Source organism: Parus major, chromosome 19 (assembly GCF_001522545.3).
Source record: "Parus major isolate Abel chromosome 19, Parus_major1.1, whole genome shotgun sequence".
Taxonomy (NCBI): domain Eukaryota; kingdom Metazoa; phylum Chordata; class Aves; order Passeriformes; family Paridae; genus Parus; species Parus major.
Window position 1 is genome coordinate 3,449,003 of NC_031787.1, and position 22,899 is coordinate 3,471,901.

The window sequence follows — 22,899 nt, forward strand, 5'->3', positions numbered from 1 at the left end:
TTTCTCTTTCTCTTTTCTCTCTTTCCTCTCTTTCCTCTCTCTCTTTCTCTCTCTCTCTCTTTCTCTCTCTTTTCTCTCATTTTCTCTCTCTCCTGTCTCTCTGTCTGTCTCTCTGTCTGTCTCTCTGTCTATCTCTTTCTCTCTCTCTTTGGCCTGGAAATGTTGTCCAGCCAGAACTGGAGGAGTTTGGCTCCCAGCCCAGGATTTCTGTCTGGTGCCCTGGTCTGAACAGGAAATCCCAGGCAGAGCCAGGGGCGCATGTGCGGCTGAGTCCCGAGCATTCCGTGCCCTGTGCCATGGGGAGCGTTCTCTGGGTGCTGCAGTGTCTTTGGGGAGCCTGGGCTGGCTCTGGGAGAGGCTCAGCTCCTCCAACACTGCAGGGATTGGAGATTGCAAACAGAAATACAACAGTCCCAGTAATGACCATTTTCTCTCATTCACACGGTCCCTCTGTAGGGCTGTGCACAAACAGTAACTTCTAAGTTGCTGCTTCCTCGTGACTCAAACAGTTCTTAAGAACTGGGTGATTGGAGAATATTGGTAAGAGATTTCTTAATCCTCTGTCTTTTGGTTCAAAACCACTCCATGCCTCTTAAAGATTAAATTTGGTCACTTTGATGAGCAGGTTTGGACAGCAGTAACCGGTGATTTTTATGTCAGAAATGCAGGGATCTATGCCAAATCAATCAGCACTCCCTTTTTTCCCTAACAGTTGCATCTGCTGATGATTTATTTACTTAGGAAAAAGAACAACTGATAAGAAGTGAGCATGTCTGTGATCTGAGGTTATCCTTCCCCCAAAAATCAGAGGTGTGGGGGCCTCTGGCTCTCGCTGGAGGAGCTGCTGTTGGCAGAACGCTCAGCAAAACATGCTAAGCCATGTCTGTACATAAAAACGTGGAGGCATTAGGCAGCCATACGCTGCGAGGAAGAAGCACCCTGAATTTCCATCTCCTAATCCACTTGTCTTTTTAGTACATGTATGCACAAAACATTATTATAGCACTTTTTAATAAATGGAATAATAGCAGACTTAGTGTTACATACAGGAGATTATCATCTTCAGTGATTGTGTGTGCACAGCTTGTGTTATCAGAAGATTAAATGAATCTTAAGGAGATGCTGCTTCACAGTGAGATTTGATTTCCCCCGCACGAACGCTTCTTAAATTATCGAGCCGTGGCGGCGCAGACAACACTCGGCAGCGCGAAAGCCAAGGGGAGGAAAGTTGTGAGCAGGCTTTACCTGTCTTGTCAAATGGCTCACCTTGGCTGAGAGGAGAGGGTCCTATCGCTGGGAACACATGGGGTGAATTATGAGCAGATTAAGAGCTTCCTCCTTGGCTTAAGGCAGCGCGCCTCGCCCAAGGACTGCTGCTCCCACCTCCTCCCCGCTTATTCATCTCCTCCACAAACCTTGGCACGGGGGACCATGAAAACTATCACCTTAAGTAAATCCTCATAAGCTATTCATGTTCCTCGACAACTTTGCTCATGCTGTTTGATTCACAATCCTCTGCCTCTTCAGTTCTCTCACATATTAACGAGTTTGATCACTGCTCCATATAAATGAGGCATAATCTGAAGCTGTCAGACCTAAACTGTCTTGAACATACACTAAGTGAATATATTCAAATTTCTCTTTAAAGCTGGGAATATTTATAATAAAACTTGTCAGAGCTTCGGTTAACAGTTTACACTGGAAGTATTTTTGGTTGTGAAATACAAAAACAAGTCCAAAAATGACTTTTTGAGCTGATATTACTATTTTGCCTTGCATATGGAAAAGTCGTGTTGTGATTTCAACAACAAATGAGAAAATCGTCAAACTTGTATGAAAATTAAGTAAGCTCAAACTTCTATGAAAATTAATTAAGCTGAAACTCCTATGAAAATTAATTAAGCTGAAATGAAAAAGTGTTAAAACACTTCACAAATTTATACTAATGTGACTCGTAACAATCACAATAAAAGAGCAACGGGCGCCGTTAGCAGTGCTTTTAATTTGGGTTGTGCTGCCTCTTCTGTCACAGCCTGAAACTGGATATCTATCGAAGTGCAAACACTGGACTCCTTTATTTTTTTTTATCCTGTGATGTTCCAAGTGAAGAATGCTGTGTAAAAATGTCTCCTGGCTCTCGGGAGAGGCGGCCTCTCCTATTTTCCCTTTGAATGCTCTTTGGTTGTACCTCTCCCTCAGACTGAATCTGTCTGGGCTCTTCTATCCTGTCTGATACAAGGCTGCATCCTTGGCAGAGGCCAGCACTGAGAGAGCTCGAGTGTCCTCTGCATTTTTCTTTGTGTTACTGGAATAGGAGTTTATAAAATTTAGGAATTTTCACCTTTGTGTGAAAGAAGCACAGAAATAAGCAATATATGATTGTTGCAGGAATTAAAATATAGAGTTCCTGACATCAAAGATGCAAGACAGGCCGGCTTTATAAGGAACTGGCAAAAGGAACAGTAGTATGAGCAAATGATGTCTTTTTTTAGCTACTAGATAATACTTTGGAACTGAATGAAGGCTGCAGCTTATGAATCTCATTTTCCTCCTCAGCCACATCGAATGCAGAGGATGAGTAGATCTCAGCAGTGTGTGCTGCTGAGTTAAAACTGAAACCCAAAGGAAGTGTTGTGGAACTCCTGTGAGGAGCTGCTGTGGTGTCCCAGCCCTCAGGTGACAGGGAGAGAGGTCTGGCTGCCTTCAGCATCCTTGAATTTTGGCTCAAGTCTAATGGCAAAAATGACATCGTTTAGCCCCTAAATTCAAAACATCCTGCCCAGTCAGAAAATATTCTCTGTGTCTAGTGCCGTGTCCAAGTCAAAGCAGACACTCGAATTTAAGTCAAATCAAATGTGGGGAAGATTTCCTCAGCAGCCTTGATGTGAACAGGAAATTGATCCTCCAGCACAAGGCCAGGAGTGCCAGGAGCTCCTTCTTCACTGAGATAATCAGGCACAAAACACTGCAAGTTAATCAGTTCACTTTCAGTTTAGTATTTACATTCACTTCAGCTTTAAACAAGCATTTAATTAGTTCTGAAAACGTATTTGAAATCCTTCGTGTTGGACCTCGTAGATAATGAATGGTGCCTGTGAGTTTTGTTTTGTTACTGGAAAGTGAAACCAGCTGCAGCTTCGCCATCCAAGCTGAGCCTGTGGCTGGCTGGGTGCCGTGGGAGATCCGAGTTTTTATCATTTGGGGAGTATTTTGTGTGCTGCACTGAAGCTGGTCGTTGTGTTAGGGAAGGATGTTGATTCCACACAATGTTTAAGTTGCTGTAACAACATTCAAACATACAGATTGCATTCCTCTGCTCAAAAACAGAAAAAAAAAAAAAAAAAAAGGATTAGTCTGTGGTTAATTTAACAACTCCCAAAGTTGCCATTACAATACACCTATATTCATTTCCTTATTAATTATGTGGTTGTGCTATTTAAGCTTCCTTTCTGTCCTTTGGGACCAAATTCTTGTCCTGAGTGAGAAACCAAGCTCCCTTTTGTGTTGGGAACCATCATGTGATGTGAGGCAGGGATTGTGCCCAGCCAGTCCTGAGTCATTAATGGGATTCTCCAGTGAATTGTCTCCCATTCCCAGCTTCCCTGCAGGGCCCCTGGACCTGACCTGCTCTTGCTGCTGCTGAAACTTGGTTTTTGCACTTGCTCAAGGTTTGTGTGGTGTTGAAAAAGTCCTGTGATGGCGCTCTAAAGAATATCCATTTTTGGTTTACTTAAAGCAGCCCTGTGTCCTCTCTTACTGCCTTTGCCCCTTGGGACAGTTGGTTAAGGATCCTTCCCGAGGGGATGCAGAGGGAAAATCCTCCTATGTTTGTGATGCTTTTAATCCCCAGCCTGTCTGAATCCCCACTGAAATAAATAGAGCATTCACCTTTCTGCTCATGGATTCCTTTCAAATACAATTTCAGCGTCACCTGTGGCATCCCGATTCATCAAGATCTGTTCTAAGCACTTCTGAATCTTATTGACCACTTGTTTTACAGGATGATAAATCCCTGTTCTCCCAGAGCAAATAGATTTAATAGAGCAGGTTTTTTTTCCCCTTGATTTATGTTTGCCATGACCAGAAAGCAGGATTTCAGCATCCAGCAGACGCTGCTCCACAATTACAGAGTCACAAGCAGGCAGTGTCTGTTCTGCTGCTGAATGACAAATATTGGGAGAGGATTTGGTGACAGTTTATGTGTTCATATAGAACCAAAGCACGTGGTGCAATTGTTGCTTCAAGATTAAACTTTCTTGAAACGTATTTTTGATTTTAGGGGATGCCTCTGAGACAGGGACTCGGTAACTTACTGGTGAGGGAGTGAAAATTGTCAAAAAAAGCATATTAGACTTGAAAACAAAGATTAGATGTTTTTAATGTGTGTATTCTTCAAAAAGTGGAAGCATTGTGTATTGTACAAGGTTTGGAAGATGACTGTGGACATCTGAAAATTATTTTAACCCCTCCTTTTGTAACGTCATCAGGGCATAAAAACAACCCTAATTGCATTTTAACGAGGCACAGTGATAGTGCCCAACAGCTGAAGAAATGAAAGACTGACGTGCTAAATCGTACAATCAGATGGAAAAACCAAAATCAGGGTTTGGCTGAGGGGATGGGCCCGTGGTGACAGCTCTGTGCTTGTACATTGTCACAATAAATGAGTCTGAGTTGCAGGAATTAGTGATGATGATGCCCCCACACTTTATTGATCAGCAGATTAAATACAAACTGGTTGCTTTGTGTGAGGTGCCTTGCTCTGGGGTATTTATGGGGAGTTTGGGCACATCACTTCTCAAACCTTTGGGACTCAGAGCCAGGGGATACTGTCCAGAACAGTTGTGTGTATTTATTATCATCCTTACATTAGAGCAAGACTTGTCTTAATAATGAAATCCTACAAGAGCAATATCTTCCTTGAAAGCCATATGTCAATAGAGCTTTAAAATTGCTCGAATATGAAGAGGACGTTACACAAAATAGATGGATTCTGCCAGCCTAAGGAATAGGAATTGACATTTTTCAGAACAGATGTCATTGATAATTTATAGATGGCTTTAAAAATTAAACTTTATAGAGAAGCTGGCTTAAAAATGAAGTGTTGTCAATGTTCTGAGTGCACTGGGTACATGAAGCAGAAACGCTGGTGTCGCTCAGTGGTATTTAAATACTGCAGAAGTCAGGAGCGGCCGTGTCCTCTCCAAGTCTGCTCCTGTTCAATATTAAAGGCTCATGTGTGTCTGCTGGTTTCCAGATGATACAGCTGCACTCCTAGGAAGTGTTTGGAAACTAGCAGTTATTGATTTTGTCCCTTACACTTCTGATTGAAACCTGGAAGTGAGGCGCATGACTTCTGGGAAAAAATAGACAATTTTACGTCCAAAAATACCAGCTTGGCTTTGTGGTTTATAAGCTGTAAAAGCTTCATATTGATGCCCTCCTAGTTTTAAAAACAGAGTGACAGTCCTCTCTGAAAGCTGTGCAGTAACACAGAGCTGGGGAAAATATTGGGAAGCTTTCTGGTGCTTTTGCAGAATCAGGATTTCCATTTTTTCCCCCCCCTCCTTTAATACACTTTTTGTTAAATTGCTCCATCTAAAATGAAGTAGGGGTTAATACACATTTTGTTAAGTAAGAAAAACAACCAAAAAAAGGCCCCAGCCCAACACTGGAGGCTCAGCCCAGGAAGATGGGAATTCTGAGATAATATTCAATGTGCCCAAAGGGACAATGCTGTCTCTTGTTGTCACCGTCTATATTTAGCCACCGTGCTCATATGCAACTTAAAATACCTAGAATAGCAAGAAGAAATTTTTTTCCCCTTCATTTGAAGTGGTTCAGTGTAGGGTTGTTAATTTTGGCTTATCACAGCTGACACTTGAGTAAAGGGGGGAGAAAATAGCGGTTTGAAGCTTTAACTCCCTCCACATGTGCCCCTCTGAGGAGCTCTCCCAACTCCTGCAAAACTTTCTGGGCTGCCTTAAATTATGTGCCCCCCATTTAGGAGAAGTTCACAGGTCATTTAGTTGATTTAAAATCCATTGTTGTTTGTGCAGCTGATAAGGGGTGAAAAAGCTATTAGTTAACAGACCCTGCTTGAGAAAAAAATGTTAATAATTCCAGCTTCCTACTCACATCAACTGGAATTCTTCTGATCAGTTAATGTAAACAGTGTGATTTATGCTTTAATACTCCAGCTTACATGAAAATAAGCAATAATTTTCACACTTTCAGGAGTGTTTCATGCTGTTGCAAACTAAGTTTTTGCATTTTACCCAGTTACTGAAAAGATAATGAAGTATTTCTGTATGAGAATCTGGCAAATATTTATGTTTTAGGGACATATTGCACACTTCAGTGCTGGTTTTCAATGGGAAACACTCCCAAGCATCAGTTTAAAGCTGTCCAAAAAAATTGGGCAAAATATGAGAGAGAGAGCAAAGTCCTTGAGGAAATACTGGAGAAATTGTTTATGGGGGAAATGACCTTGGCTGGTTTGGATCCCACTAATGGCCTATTTATCCCCAAAGTGAACTCCTGGTCAAAAGGGATGGGGGAATTGGGAATTTGGAGCAGGAGGGTTGGGTTGAGCAGCCAGCAAACCTCAGCAATCCCTGCTCCAGCCGGGAATCTTTGGGAGCACAGCCCTGGGAGCTCACCCAGCACGAAGAACCACCCAAAAAATTCAGATTCTAGGTGTGACAAGGCTGGAAGGAATGAGATGGCAAGGCAGGGAGCTGGTCCATGGAGTCACACTCGCAGCTGCAACTTGACCCAGCAGATATTTTTGTCAGTGCAGTGCTTTCCCTACATCTGCCCTAAGGAAAAACCTTCTCATGGAATGCAGCTGAATGATACCTGCTCTCTCCCCAGAGGTGCTAACAGTTGTTTATGCTTCCTCTATCTGATGATGGCACCAAAATGTTTCCTTGTTCTTACACAAACTTTGGGAGCAGCGTCAAAAATAGACTTGTCTGTTTTGCTGGATCACTGGCATGTGTAAATCCATGGCATGGGTGAATATCTCAGTCCTCAGGTCTGATGGACCATCAAATGCTGCACAAACCATTCCAAAATCAATTTAAAAAACAACCAATTACTCTTTTCATAAGTGGATTATCAGGATGCAATAAATTGAAGTTATAAAATCAGATAAATTGCTTGATTAACCACCACCAGTTCAGAGATTCTTTGATGTCACTTGCCCGATTTTAACCTTTTTTTCCCCCCCTCATGGTGGTCCTCAGTGTCTGTTCTGGCCTGGCTAAGAGGGAGCTCTGTGATTCAGAAATGTCAGCATCTATAAGGTCATAGTCAGGTGGGAAAACCCGATATGCTTTGGGTGTTAGGAGTGCTTATTCAAACACTGCATTTCCAGACACGGCGTGCCTTCAGGAATTTCAAATAACCTGTTTTAACTGCATGGTGTTAATAAGCAGCTGGGTAAGATACAATCTCCTCTGAACAGTAGCTTTTTCTTTTCTATTTTATCTGCATTTCCTAAGAGTGTTTCACCGGATGGAGCGTGACCGTGCTTATATTTTGTGTTGGCAGCTCTCAGCCCTCTGTGACTCTGCCCCACTGTTCAGAGCAACCTTCATCATCTGCTGAGCTTTCACCAGGGCCATTATTTGTAGAAATACAAATCCTCCTGCCCAGGAAGAGGCTGGCTTTGGATTTTTGCTTTAAATGTCATTCAAAAGTGAGCCCTGTAGTGGTTTTTTGCATCCAAAACTCAGTGTTGGCTTCCAGTCTTTTGAGTTTGCTCACCCTGTTTCATTCCTGGCTTTGAGGAGCTCCCGCCTTGAGCCCTCAGTGGCCCTGGATGTCCCTTTTTAAGGAGTGTTAGGAATATTTAGCTTAAAGAAGGTGCTTGAACTTGGTGTACCCTTTGCTTTGGATGTATGGAGAAGGTTTTGGATGCAGCTAAAAGCCTTCATTATGGTATCACAGGCTGCTGGCTTTGATGTATACACTTCAGCAACTTGTAAAAATGATCAGATGTATAAAAGATGGTGATAGGAAGAAGTTTATTGAGTATTTCTCTGGATAAAGGGTGTTGCAGGCATTTCTGGAATCCCTTTGTAAGTCCCTCTGTACATCAGTTGGGCAGTTTTGACTTTTTTTCTTTTTAAAGTGTGGAGTTTGCCTCTATTGCCAGTTTGTGCTTGGCTTCTCACAGCACTTGGTGTTGCTTGGTATTTCAGGTAATAAGTGATGGAAAACATCTGCTGTTTGGTGAGGTGCACTTTCAATGACAGCAGAATAGTGTGAATGAGAACATGAGCTCCACAGCATCACAGTCTGGGTCACCCCTCACAGAAAAGTATTGCTGAGAGGCAGGAGGCACTGACAAAAGTTATTTTTTATTGAAGTGTATCTTAATTCAAGTTTTTTTTTTACTGCCTTGCAATGAGTGGGAAAATGCTTTTGAGAAAAGTAATTGTCAGTTTGTGTCTAATTTAGCAGTGCTGCAGCTGGGGGAAGTTTGCCACAAAGCCAGGAATAAGGTAAAAAGTTTGAAGCTTAGGTTAAAACGATGGCGGATAACTTGATCTGTAGTTGCCATATATAGTCATGCAAGAAAAAGTCTGTAGGAATCTTCCAGACGTTTATGGACTTCTCTGATTCATCTGTTGGAGCCAAACAGCTCCAGCCAAGAGATAGAGAATTTGTTAAACTGCATTAAGTTCCTAAATTGCTGTAGCCCAAAGGAGCAATTCTTCCTTTTATAGGGGGAAGAGTAGGAGGGAGTAGGCAGGGAGGATGGTACATTAAGAAGTCTTTTGGTAAGAGTTTCAAGAGATGAGTAACATTCTAGAGCTCTTAAAAAAACAAAAAAACAAAAACAACAAAAAACCAAAACACAAACCACAGACAAAAAACTTGAATTAATTTCCGTTGCTCTCATCAAAAGCTGGCTGTCTAAATTTAGCCATTTCCTATAGACGCTCAGCTTATGCTGGCAACAGTCAAACTGTTTGTCCTCAAGTGCAATTTGTCACCTCCCCCTTCTAAGTTGGTAGAAGATAAGCCTGTATTAATTCTGCTGATTTATTATTATACAAATGTGCCTCATTTTAATCTGCCATCGAGCTGATTGTGCTTCAGCAGCGCCCGGGAACCTCTCGCTCCAGCTCCCCGTGTCTCCCTTCCTCATCTCCCATCCTCTGGGCTCCTCTTTTCCTGCTCTTTTTATCTCCTTTCTCCTCCTCCAAACACTGGAACAGTTCACAGTTCAACAGCTGAATTTGGGAATTAATCCCAGCTGAGAGTCTATATTACAGTTGTGAGGGATGCTGCTGCTCAAAAGCGCTTTATGTGGGTTTTTTGTTTCTGAAGTTCAACTAACAAACAGTAAATGCATTGAATAAGTCTGTAGTGAGCCCTTGCTTTCTTTCATCTGGATGATTCATTCCTATCTACTGTGTGCTCCCAAAGCATGTGCATTATGGGCCTGAGCCTGTTTCCATAGGAATTTTGCCAGGAAGCGTAAAGGCAGCAAAAGTTTGTTTTCTCCAAATTGCTTCACTCACTGAAGCAACATGAAAAGCTCTGTGCTGTGTTTTTTTTATTTAGGTCAGCAGGATGACAGACTAATTTCGAAGTGTTTTTACCAGGTATGCTAAATTAGATGTAGTAAAACCTTTGGGTCTGTATCCTGATGTTTTTGAAGTTGTCAAATTTTATTTTATTTTTTTTTTTTCCCTTTGAATTTCTCATCTTTGGAATCTGCAAGTTATCACGTTAGCTGCATCCAAAGGGCGAGGCCTGAGCCCACAGCCAGTGACTCCCTGCATGGAAGAAGTCACAAAGAACATAAAGACAGCAGAGATAATGGTCATGAGAGTTTTAGCAAATATAGGACATGTATTTGCAGGACAGCAGGCTTTTTTTTACCCAAGTCCTCATGAAACAACTTGTTTCTTATAGGAGCAACTGGCTTTTGAATAAAACTGGATGGTCAGGATCAAGATTAAGAAGAAAATCTTATCAAAAGATTAGTAGAGGATTGCGTAGTATTGGATTTTCTTGCATTGAAATCAAAGCAAAGGGCTGACTGTAATGATAGAAATCAGTAAATACACCTGTGTTCTTACATGCAGGTATGTCAGAGTGTGATTAATGCACAGGCTACTCACAGCTACATTTGTAATCCATGTGCAAAAGATAAGTAAGGAAAACAATTTTGCAATACCTGATGTCCCAGCAGTGCCTCCTCCCCAATTCCAGATGGTCTGTAGGGATCCATGAGGATCCTGGCTCCTCGTTATTATATTTAACACAGAATTCTTCTTCTTGGAAGCTTCACTTCAAAGCAAGATCTTTGCACTCTGGAAATCAATAACAAGCTTTAAATCATGAATGTTTATTAGTAATCTCACTTTTCCTAAATGAAGCAGTTCATTAGGATTCATGATTTCTGAATGAATTTCTGAATTTCTATCCATCTTTTCCTTGAGATTGAGGAGAAATCCCAGTCCCACCAGCCTAGTGCTGCCAGACAGCTCCAGCTCCTGATCCATCATCCCAGGAGGCTGAAGTAGGGTGCACTGTGATTCCAGCCCTGCTTGTGAGGAGGGAATCTAGAAAATTACAGCTGCAATTATGGTTTCACATTAAATATTCTTCTTTCTAAATCCTCCATGTGAAGCATTAGGCTGTGTTTGAACTGGTGTTGTTAATTGGACCACAGCACTTAGGTGCCTCTTCTGCAGAGTCATGGCCCCTGTCATTAGCCTCTCGTTAGGCATGTTAATTTTTTAGGGCTCATCATAATTACCTTTTTTTCAGAAGTTCCCTATTTTACACTGAAGAGAAACCTCTGATCTGCAGGCTGTAATTCTGGATAACCAGGGGAGCGTTAGGAATACTTTCTCTCTAGACTTTGAGAGCTGGAAATGCAGTGGATGGAGAATGAAATCCTGCAGGATGTGATTTGGGAGGAGGGCTCAGGATCTTTCTCACTGTTACACAAGTCATCCTTTCCCTTTTTTTCCCCTATTGAAATTTTAGTGACCAGGCTTTCATTTCATTAGAATTACCTCCTTCCAAAGCTCCACCTGAATCATTTTTGTCTGAACTAATTTTTTTGTTTCCTAGCAACTCTACTTTTTAAGTTCTGCATAGTTCCTGTTCAATGTCTTTCCTAGCCACTGTTAACTCACTGGTTTATAAATGACACCAGGGTTGTCACATGATGCTAAAAAGCTTAGCTCACCACATTAATTTGTAAAGTTAGTTAAAAAAGTCCTTTTTCTATTCTGCATAGTGTATGTGTATATATACACACGCTTCCATACATATATATGGGTGCAACAGTTCCTCTCTGGCAGGGTGACTTTTTAAACACTTGTGAAGGTCCCCAGGCTGTTTGGACATGGCTGCACAGGCCCAGAGTAAACCTGTGAGCTTTTTGTTTATTTGAGCTTGGAAGAAACCATAAGAGGATTCCATTAAGACTTGGGCAAATTCCACTGAAAGCCAAGTCCCAGATTTCTCTTCCCAGATGCTCCTTTTTCCCCAGCTTGGGAAGAGCACAGTTTGCACCTTGCCACTGAAAGGGGCCACAGGACCAGCCCTAAAATCCTCCCTCCTGACCCCTTTCCCCATGGCTGTGTCGGACCCACGTGGTCTTTGGTGGAAACCGGGGAATTTCCACAAAGAAACTCTTGAAACTTCTCCTTGGGGTCTGCTGTCCCTTCCTTTGGGATTGTCACGTGGCTGCAGTCTTGCAAAATTGTCTGAAGTGGTCAAACAGTAAAAATTCCCTCTCTTTTCAAGGAAGGCCCATCAGTGTTTATTCTGCAGGCCCTGCTTTGTAACCTCTCTCCCCCTGAATTACAACGCCCAGGGTTTTGCTCCATGTTCCGCTCGAAGCTGAAAGTCTGCGCTCACTAAATCAGCCCTTCACAAATGGAATATTTTTTCACTTCTTGCTGGGTGGGTCCATACACTGAAAAATAGGTCAAGAACAGTAATCTAAATCTACTGCTAATAAATAATTAAAGCTAATGGAATTTGCACAAGATCTGTGAGCTTGAAATATTTCCGAAAGTACTGTGGTGTACGTTTTGCTACTGTAAATCAGGATTTTTTATTTATCATTGTGCTAGGTTGAAACATATCTATAAATGTAACTTAAAAAGGGTTTTCTTTGTACAGAGAAAACACTGGCATGTTAGTGTATTGAAATAACTAAAAATATCACAGAAGATTGATAAGATCATGATTCATTCTTTAATGATCGGATTTCAAGTAAATACTTCAGCAGCCTTAAGCAATAGGAGGTTTTATATCTCATTAAATCAAAGTGTAAATTGAGCAATAAATTGTTTACTCATATAATTTACTTTGCCTTATATTTTAGGAATTAAGTAAGTCATCTAAGCTACTGTATAATACCTGTTTGAACAATTATCTGGGATTTCAGTTGCATCTCTTTTAGATTAAAGCAAAGTGGAACTTGCTGGAACTAATTAAATAAAGACTTAAATGTTTCCTTTAGTAACCCCCAGTCACATGTACCCAGGGTTTCTGGTGGGAAAAAAATTGGAATATTCTGGATTTTTTCATAATACACAGAAATAATATTTAAAACTTGTTCACTGGTAGGTGAGAGTCTGAGTGATCTCAACCCCTTCACCCATTTTCCCATAGCAGGGTGAAGCATCTGTGCTTGCTGCCTCTCTCTAATTAACCAGCAGAACTGCTTACTCCTAATTATAGTTAACTTGCTGATTTGTGTGTTTCATGGTGACAAGTTGTGTCCTTGAAGTACACAATAATCAAACACACCTCAGAAGTCGATGCCAGCGTTCTTCCCAAATCCTTCATGCTTGGCTGCCTCTCACCTCTCCCCCTTTCAGCTGTATTTATGGGAAGCTCAGCAACATTCTGGAGATAATAGCGGGGTGGATGGAGTGTGTGGAGCCCTGGCTGGGAGGGCACGTGGATAAACATCTTCCCAGTCCCTAGGACAGACATCCACCCTCCCAGCACGCTGCCTCTGGGGAGAGGGGCATGAACCTGGCACGCAGTTTTTGACAGGAGAGCTCCCCTTCAGCTGTGCTGTTCCTTAGAATGGAATCCTGGTGTGGTTTGGGTTGGAAGGGACTTTAAATCTCATCTCATTCCACCCCTGCCATGGGTAGGGACACCTTCCACTACCCCAGGCTGCTCCAAGCTCCATCCAACCTGGCCTTGAACACGTCCAAGGATGGGAAGTGTTCAGTGTTGGTGGAATTACAAACATCCTCTTTCACAGCCAGTGCATCCTGGGGGTTGTCTGGAGATTGTTCTGTGCTGGATTTTTTTTCCTTTTCTTTCTTTTTTTAAGTTCTTACAAGACAGAATCTGGGGTCAGGCTGTCCAGCCCATGCCAATTTGGGCACTTGTCAGTGCTTCAGACCTCAAGTAAATTACAAATCCAGTGTTGGTAGTCTGGCCATTGCTATGTCCTTTGTACTCTACACAGGGTATTAAGATCTAGATAAATAATATAGTTTAGTTGTCAGAAAGACAATCATTTGTTGCCCAGGATTTTAACACAGATTTATTCTTGGTTTATTTTCTGCTGAGTTATTTTTAATGAGGATGGAAAGGGAGTTAAAAATTATGTGGATTCAGATTTCATTGTTTAGCTACTTGATCAAAATATAAACTCATTGTTTTTACTCTTGTAAAGAGGAAATGCTATATTAGCTTTCAGCCATCAGATTTGATTCAGATAATGATACAACATCCTAATTCATGGGTTCTTCATCAGATACTGAGTTTGTCTGTGATACAGCCCTTTTCAGAAAACTGCTCTACCCCTGATAAATCATCCAGAGAGAAAGAATGCATGTATTTAGATGGCATGGAAAAATAGGCTAATAATGGGATTGTATTCCTATACTCAAATATTTCAGTGTGTTTGTGTTGATAAATTATAATTTAATGTTCAGTTGCATGGACCCTTTTCAGCTGTTCTGCTTGGCTGCTGTGGTTTGGTAGCTTTGTGAGGGCTGGAGCCTGGATGCTTTTCCTGTTTTGATCACAGCCCAGGCAGTAAAGGCCACCACACTTTAAACAGATAATAAATCACCCGATGTCCTTGCTAACCAACACTGCAGATTCCCCCGGGCCTGAACTGAACGTCCTTCTTCCTGTTCAATTTAGTGTAAAGAAGGTAAAATTCTGTTTGAAGTTCAGTGTAATATTTTGAGACAAAGCCTGATGAGAAATTTTTCCAAACTGCCAAAAATAAATCTCCCCAGCAGAGCTGTGACTCGAGGCATATGTATTCCTGACTTCTGTCTGTTTATTTTTATTTCCCTTTGGTTGTGAGCTGTCTCAAGTTTTGATGTTGTTTTGCTGAGGAAGGAATTATAAAAGTACCCTATAAACTCTTTCCTATAAACTCCTTCCAAGGGCAAGCCAGGAAGAGAGAGGAGAGAAGAAAAACTGGTGTGAAAAAGGTGTTTATGCCTTTTGCTGTGGTGTGTGCCATTTATCCTCTGAGTTTAAAACACTGGATCACATTCCTGCAGTTCCCTTTCCTGGCCTGTTTGCTCTGGGAGGAGGATGGCAGTGGGATGCTCTGTCTCAGTTGTTCAGCTGCTACAGATTTCAAGTTATTGTGAAGATTTCAAGTTGTCAAAGCATTTTACCCCGTTCAAGTGTGTGCTCTGATGTGTCCTGGGATTGCCCTGGGTGGATTGCAGTGGGATAACCCATTGCTTGCCAATGGAGCTGAATCACGCTGAGCTGCCTTCTCCTCAATCAGGAAATATTGTAAAAGCAGTTTTACCCCTACCACAAGCTGCTGTCTGAATGCAGCACTTTTTTTTTCATGATGGCATGAATTTTGCTTGGTAACATTCTGATTGCTGGGATTAGTGTTTAGCATCCTGAATTTTCTAAATGAACGCACTTTAAAGGTCTTCTCCCTTTTTGTTTCTGTTTTCATGGCTTTGGGATGCTCCTATTCCTCTCCCCATCCCTGCTTCTCTCCCTCTCTGCTGTTACAGCCAACAACAACATCCCCCATTATTCAAGATGAATATGAAGGTGAAGTCCTGACATAGTTTATATCATGAAATAAAAAGTGCTGCAAATCCTGTCTTTCAGAAGTCAGGATGTGCCAGAGGAGGCAGTTAAACAGCAGGATCTTGCCATGGACACAGGAGCAAGGATGACATTCTCCTGCCTCTGGATCTGGGATTACATCTCCTGTATTTCTCCCTTCACTTCTGACATCACTTTTCTGGCTGGTGCCAAGCAAGTCAGTAAATTCAGAGGCAATATCAGGGACAAAAGCCCTACACCCAGTGATTTTCAACCAGCTGAGATTTTTATTTCAAGAGAAGTTGCTTTGCTTGGATGATATAATTTTTCCTGATTTTATAAAGGGTGCTGGTATCTGGGCTGTAAATCTAATTCTGTTTGTAATTTCACTGGGCACTAAAACCACCTCTGCCATATTTTGGCCTTGAATGGGGGCATTTATTTTGCCATCAGTGGTTATTGTTACTTTCTTCAATGTCAGCATCATCAGGTTACAAAGAAAACATGTTCTAAAATGTGCACAGCCCTCAGGTCCCCCTGAGGAGGCAAGGAGTGGGGAAAAGCTGCTCAACCTGCCAGTTTGCTTTGGTAGAAATGTAATTTGTAGAAGTTTGTGATCCATAAGGACGGTGTCCAACCTTTCTGTGTCCCAAAACAGGCAGCAGGATAGATCAGGAAGCGTTTGGGTGACTTGGCTTGGCCTAAGAACAGAAGCACAGTTTGGTTCAGTCCGAAGAGGGAGCTCACAAAGCTGCAATATTATCCTTGACTTGATGGGGATTAAGCTGTATTTTAGTGCAATAACCATGTCAGAAGTGAAATTTGACTGATCATTTGTCTTTGATAGCTTCATTTGCCTTGGGCCCCCTAAGCCATTTCTCAGGGAGTGGGAGAAGTCCTGATACTCAACTCTCTGCATGACTTGTCATTTAAATGACAAAAATCACTTCTCTCAAAAGCCTACTTTTCCTTCAGGAAAATCAGATTAAACCCAGGGCTGAGAGTGTTTTGGTGAGTGGTTTAACAACCAATATGTTGCATGACTGTAGATGTAAAAGTAAATGTGTTGGAAAAGAGAATTTCCCAACTTTTTAAGGTCATCTTTTCTGAAAAGCTTCAGGCCTCAGCAGCCCTTTTCTGTATAGAGAAAATGCTTCAAATATGTCTTTGTGACCCCCTGCACGAGGTTTAGGTAGCTCAGGGACTGTGGCCTGTGTGCAGGTAGGAAGATTTCATGGTTACTGAAGCAGCTGGTGACTGTTCCAGCTGTGGGCAGTATTCCCAGAGCATTGTAGGACTCAGCACTGGAGGGGTTGTCCAGAGTCTGATCCAATCTCACCTGGTCTTAAAAATGGGTCTTTAGCACTCATTTAGGCTAGTTCTGCTCAGCTGAGCCTTGGAAATCTCCAAGTATGGGAATTCCACCCTTTCCCTGCGGCAGCATCAGTGCTGCCCTCTCAAGTGATGCAGCACCAGGTTATTGGTTTAATTCTCTTGCAGATTTGTTTCCAGGTACAAGTGCACTACAAAGTGGCTGCTTGTGCCTTGTCAGTGGCAAAAGCAGGAATGCAGCATCTTGGCTGTACATGACTAATAGTGTCCTCTGCAAAGTTACTGGATTTTAATCTTCAGGCACACACAAAATAAGAATTATGGAATTTGTAAGTGAATTAGACCCAATAAGACCCAGCTTAGAATTGAAGCCAGAGAAAATTTTATGTACAATAAATATAGCTTTTTTGTCCTAATTTATCTCAGTTGCTAAATTAAAATATGCTATAAACCTTTAGAGTGATTCTGTGGGCAGTATTTTAATGAATTGTGTAGCACTGAGTGTGTTGTAATTTGGAAGAAGAAATTTTGAGTTATACAGAAACCAACAAATAATACTTGTCATCTTCAATGAGCTCCAGTTCTCTGATGACTAAAGCCAGAGCACTCTTGGGAAAATAATAAATAAAGCAGAGATTTTACAAAATGGCAACACTTCTAGTTGAAATGATGGTCCAGAATCATCTTCCCTTAAGCCTGGCTTCCATTTGTGGGAATTTCCTTGGCATAAGTTCAGAGGTGTAGCTGCTGTGGAGGTAGATAGAGGCATTTACTGCTAATCTCATTAATGTTTCAGCTGAATTAGGAGACTGAAGGCATTCAGTGCTTACCCAGCACCACCACACTTTGGATAATTAATACCATTTGCAGCAGATGCAGGTGTATGTCAAACTGGAAATTCAGACCTGTTCAAAGTGAACTCCAGGTATAATTCTATTTTAATCAAAGCTCCCACAAAATGTGATCAGAATTTAAGTAACACTTGAGAATTGAAAATAACATCTGAAAAACATGATGATGACTTGTCCTGTGCACTTTTTGATGGGATATCCTGCTTCTGTCTTCCAGGACCTGCGCAAACAGGTAGCTCCATTACTGAAGAGTTTCCAGGGAGAGGTAAGAGCTTCTTCTGGTTCTTTGGATGTTTTCAGTGCTGCCTCACACGAGCCTGGTGTGCTGGCTGGGCACAGAGCCCTCAAGGCTCAGCCCTTTGCACTTTGTGTGTGCAGGGAATGTCAGCACCTCAAGGGAGCCTGGAGATGGAGAGGGAGCTTTTACAAGAGCACAAAGTGACAGGACAAGGGGGAATGGCTTCAAACTGTCAGAGATTAGGTTTAGATTGGATATTGGGAAGAAATTCTTCCCTGTGAAGGTGGTGGGGCCTGGCAGAGATTGTCCAGGCAAGCTGTGGCTGCATCATCCCTGGAAGTGTTTAAAACCAGGTTGGTTTTAAACCTGAGCAAACTGGGATAGAGGAAAGTGTCCCTGCTCATGGCAGTGGGGTGGAACACGATGATCCTTAAGGTCCCTTCCCACCCAGGTCATTCTGTGATTCTCTGATATGCTGGGTTTGTGCTGGTCAATCTAAACTGGTCACATCTCTTTGCTCTGAGCCTTCCTGAGCATCCCTGAGTTTTCCTGAGCATCCCTGAGCCTCCTGTCCCCGTGGCAGGGACCCAGGTGGCACATCCAGCTCGCTGGGCCTCACTGACCCTACAGGTTGAGCTCTTAATGAATGCAGTGTAGTGCACTGATGAAACACGAAGATACTGCAAAGGTTTTCATCTGGAAAAGATTGTATTCCAGAGGGCTGATGGAAAACCTTGGGTTGGCAGGTGTTTGTGGGAAAGGCTGCAGAAGGCTCCAGCCCCGCTGCCGACTTCTTCACAGCCCTCACGGAGAACACGGGAGCAGAGTGCTCACGAGTTTAAAAGCCAACTGTTGTTATTCTGAAGAGTTTCTATAGGCAAAGGCAGCTGGGCCAATTAGAGATATTTCCATTTTCACTGTGGCCAGATGGGAGCCGTGGTTCTGCTGCTCAGAAGGCGCCGGGGAGGGAGGGTGGGAATTACATTTGTGCCTGTAAACTCCTGCCTGCGTGGGGTGCAGGATGGAGCTTTGAGCTCACACTGATATGCATAACACAGCTCTGCCCCACAAGAATTGTGTTCCAGCACTTCCTCAATCCCTGAGTTGTTCACTGACATTAGATTGTGGCAGTTCCATCAGCACAGGGAAGTTCAGGAGTGTTTGCAGATTTCAGTGTACAGCTCCCCTTAGTGAGGCTTGCATTCCTGATCACTTCTACGTCCTGCTAAATCTGTGTCCCAGCTAGGCAATAATCCCTCATTTAAAAACAGCATGGTACTTTTTGTTTTACAACCTGATTTCCCAAGTATTGCTAGAAATAAATAAATAAACAGGGTAACTCTGTCCTTGATATATCCAACAGACATTTGTGAGAACAAAGAATGACTTGCGTGAGTCCGTTTGCCAATGGAAATTTACACTTTAAAATTGCTCTGAGTGCATTGCAGTGCTCTTAGAACCTTTTCACTTCAGTTTCAAGCTCGCAATGCACTGACTGAAAAGTGCATGTGTGCTTTCAGCACTGTTCTTTAATGAAGGGAATGTCTGAGGATCAAGTAAGAAACATAAATTTTGGATTTGGCTACAGTGAAGGAGATTTTCCCATTAGATCTTCCCTGGTGGAGACAGCTCCCTGTTACCTTGGTATGGCTCACACACACTCCTCTCCTGTAGTTTTGCTTCACTGATATAAAAATAAAGTTTATTTTGGTATAAATTCAACCTCACCAGAGTAAAATTTGTTGTTGTAATCCCCTGTTACGTAAATGAAGCAGAAATACATTAAAAGATTGTGCTGCTGAATCTCTGAGCTGGTGTTTCCAGTCCCCCTAATCGAGACAGGGTTTCAGAAACCTAAAAAACCTGAACTAATCATGATTGACTACATAAATGCACCACATTAAACTGTGAATTATGGTATTTGATTATAGATGTAATTACTGTATCTTGTTTTGGAGACAAATCAAAATACCAAGGATATGAGCCTGTTCTGTTGAGTTATATTTGATTGTTCAGGATATAGATCTGGTTTCTGGTTGTTGTTAAGGTTGACTTCAGGAGATGACTGCTCTGGGTATCTCAAAAACAAGTTTTATTGAGCAGATAGGCTTCTCTCCATTTGAAATCCACAGGAGATGCCTCAATTCCTGTCCCTTGAGAGGCTCAGTGAGCAACGCTGCTGGGAACAGGACACTCACCCCAGCAGCCCCCTGGGATTGCCTTGCAATAATTTATTCCCTGCCAGGGGATATTGAATGTCCTGGGAGGAGCTGGCAGGTACCTTTTGGTCACACAGTACCTGTGGGATGGGATGTGGGCAGGGGAGGAGGAATAGGGTAAGAGGTTCCCTGATTTTACCACTCAAATGTCAGGTTTCAGCCCCAGATTTTCCCCTGGAATTGTTCAAGGCCAGGCTGGATGGGGCTCTGAGTAACCTGCTCTAGTGGAAGGTGCACATGGCAAGGGAGCTGGGGGAAGATGGGCTTTAAGATCCCTTCCAAACCAAACTTTTCAGTGTGTTTTTTAAAAAAAAAGATCAACAGCAGTGAGTAAATAAAGCAGAGAGAAGTGGTGAGAATAAATGTTTCCTAGAGCCCCTTGTGCTGAAGAGAGTGTCCTGGAGCAGGAGTAGGGAATGCTGTAGGAGCAGCCTCTATAGGTATTGTGGATGGGAATAAGGAGCTTTGGGACACCACCAGATCCTCACTCACAAGTGAGGAAAAAGGTTCCTGCCTGATGCAACCTCTCCATTTCCCTGTGGGAGAGTGTCCAGCACATTTCTGCCTCCAACTCCTGTCTCCACCTGCCACTGCTGATGCTGCCCCATTCTTTGCTCAAACTCTGCTCTTAGACAGAGCTGGCTGCTTTTGGCATGGAATAATAAATCAGACTCCACATGAGAAGGGAAGTGGGCTTTTGCCAATCCCATGTGGGCTGGGCTGTCCACAGGGCTCTGGGCTCTAGGGAGGGCCAGCAGATCAGAGGATGGAGGCAGCTCCCTAAGCAGCACAGGTGTTTAAGCAGCTTTACGTGGATATTGCTGTGTTCCTGCTCCCCACCCCTGCCTCTCCTCAGCACTTTTTTTCTGGTGTGATCCCACGTTCAAAGTTGGGGTTTTTTCCCCTCTTTCTGCTGGCTTGGTTTCCCACCAGGTGGGTTCAGAGCAGCAGCTCAGTGCAAGGGAGAGGCCAGGAGAGCAAAGCCAGGGGCAGGAGGAGTGACACAAATGTGTCAGCTCAGGTTGACTTAAACTGTCCTTGAACTGTGCCTGGGTCAGCCTGATGTGACTTAGAGAGAGGGGAAGTTAAGCTCAGGTATTTATGTCCCCTCCCAAGCACGATTTATGGGAGCTGCTGGTAAACCTGGGGCCAGTTGGTTTTTTTAAACAAACCCACAGGTCACTTTAGCCAATTTTTCTCTTTAGTTTAAGCATGGAATGTTGATACTTCCCCCCAGTATTTTCCCTTTATATCATATGAATTTATAAATACCAGACAAAGCAGAACATTCTGTATTCCTTAGTTATTTATCTCATTCATTCAGATAAAAACTGTTCCAGTTATCAAATACTCAATTTCCATTAGTACTTGGAAATAACCTTTTTTTGTATAGATCTCAGTGCTTTAAGTAACTGGATTTTTTATGATAAGCGTTAAAGTGAAAGCACTATGGAATTTAGCATACTACAAATTTTCAAATGCATTCCTAGTTCAGCATAAACCTCTATTAATTCATCACTGGAGAATAGTTTTATTATAGTACTTTTTCCTTATTTAGGATCTTAATGGAAATTTGAAGGCAGTTTTCTAATTTAACAGAATGTTGTGTCTGCTTCTGAGCTGATGGTATTGTTCTTTTGAAATCTGTGGGTAACTTTTCTGCCTTCTCTGGAAGATTTAAGATCTGGGTGGTGTAAATAGGCTATTGTGAGCAAGACAGTTAAAAGTCATTAATTTCAGAAGTGTAAAATTCCTGTCATTTTGATCTTAAATCTCTGTCTTGCTTTTCCTTTTCCTTGCCATTAACTTGAGGATGCAACTTATTAATGGTTTGCTCTGCCTGTTGTGGGCTAAATACAGGACAGAATCAGGAAAGGTTAAAGAGCTTTACCATGCAATCATGACATGATTATTATATATAATTATCAAGGCACTCCTGCAAGCAGCCATTTGAATAAGCTGTGTTTTGGGTAGGTCACTGTGCTTTACCATGGGTATATTAATTGATGGATATTTGTACCTGAAATCCCCCCCAAAAAAACCAAAAACACAAAAAAAGAAGGGATGTTCTTTGGCTGTGTTAATTTACAGAACTGAAGTTGTGGTATGGAAATCTAATGTTGGAATCCGTATTTGTGAAGTCATCAGACAGATATTTTAAGGTTGGGAAAGGATTTCCTGAGGTCATTAGCATTCTTTTCATGTGGCATAAGAGCACTGTCCAACAGTAATGCAGTAATCCCTCATTTGGAGAACCCTCTAAGGCACAGACTCCAAAACAACGATCTGGACTTGATGTCTGTGAAAGCCATTTCTCATATTCTTCTCCCAGAGCAAGTACTTTTAAGGGTATTGCCATTCTGATGAGACCACTCTGGCTCCCCACTCAGCTGAATTGCTCTTTAAACTATTAATTTGGTCAGTCAAGTAATTTAATAATTTTCCATATGCAGACAACAGAAGCTGAAAATCAGTTTGATGTGCTGGAACTACTAATCATGTCTTTGAAGGAGTACTCTAATAATGTGTGTGCCTAAACCACTTCAGACCTACGTTCTCTCTTGCATTTTGATGGACTATTCCTGAGCTGATACTCATATTTTTCTATTTTGCCCCCTCTAATTTCCTTATGTTAAACTTCCAAACCTAATTAATACAATTTCTTTCCTGTACGTTCACTCCATGATGGCTCAATTAGAGCAGCAGTAGAACTGTGGTTCAATATTCAGGCCAACTTCATAATTGAAAACACATTTTCTTCTCAAAAGCTGCAGCTGGTTTGGTTCTGCTCATGCAGAAAAGGATATAACCTTGCATAACATAGGAAATGAACGGTTGAGAGAGAAGCCAAATTCAATTTCAGTCAGATATTTTGAGGATAAGTCCATGATCTATGGAAGCAAGGGAATGAAAAGTGTGTGTATGTGGAAAGCAGCGTGTTCAGCACTCTATTAATCACGGCCAGGCTGGGTGCTGTTGTGTGCCTTGCGTTAGCACTGATGCTCGTAGGGAGGCTGGAGAGCAGCCAAGCACTCCAGAAGTTAACCTCTTAAAGACCCTGAGCTGCTTTCTGTTGAATAAATGTAATTCTGTGGTCAGAAATAAATGCTTGTGATGTAGCAGGAGCTTTGAAAACAACAGCGTGGCAAAGCTATTACAAATTGCTCTGTGTTGGGGAAGTCAACAGCATACATCAAAATCCAGC

The 22,899-nt window shown here is 42.2% G+C and overlaps 1 protein-coding gene across 8 annotated transcripts in view; it reads left to right on the top strand.

Moving 5' to 3' along the window:
- Window positions 1-22,899, top strand: part of CUX1 (cut like homeobox 1) — a 259,909-nt gene that overhangs the window by 82,387 nt on the left and 154,623 nt on the right. For all 8 annotated transcript variants that reach the window (XM_019008608.2, XM_033518977.1, XM_033518976.1 and 5 more), the window contains exon 3: window positions 17,455-17,502. In XM_019008608.2, coding sequence (XP_018864153.1) covers window positions 17,455-17,502 — 48 coding nt within the window. The remainder of the gene's footprint in view (window positions 1-17,454; window positions 17,503-22,899) is intronic.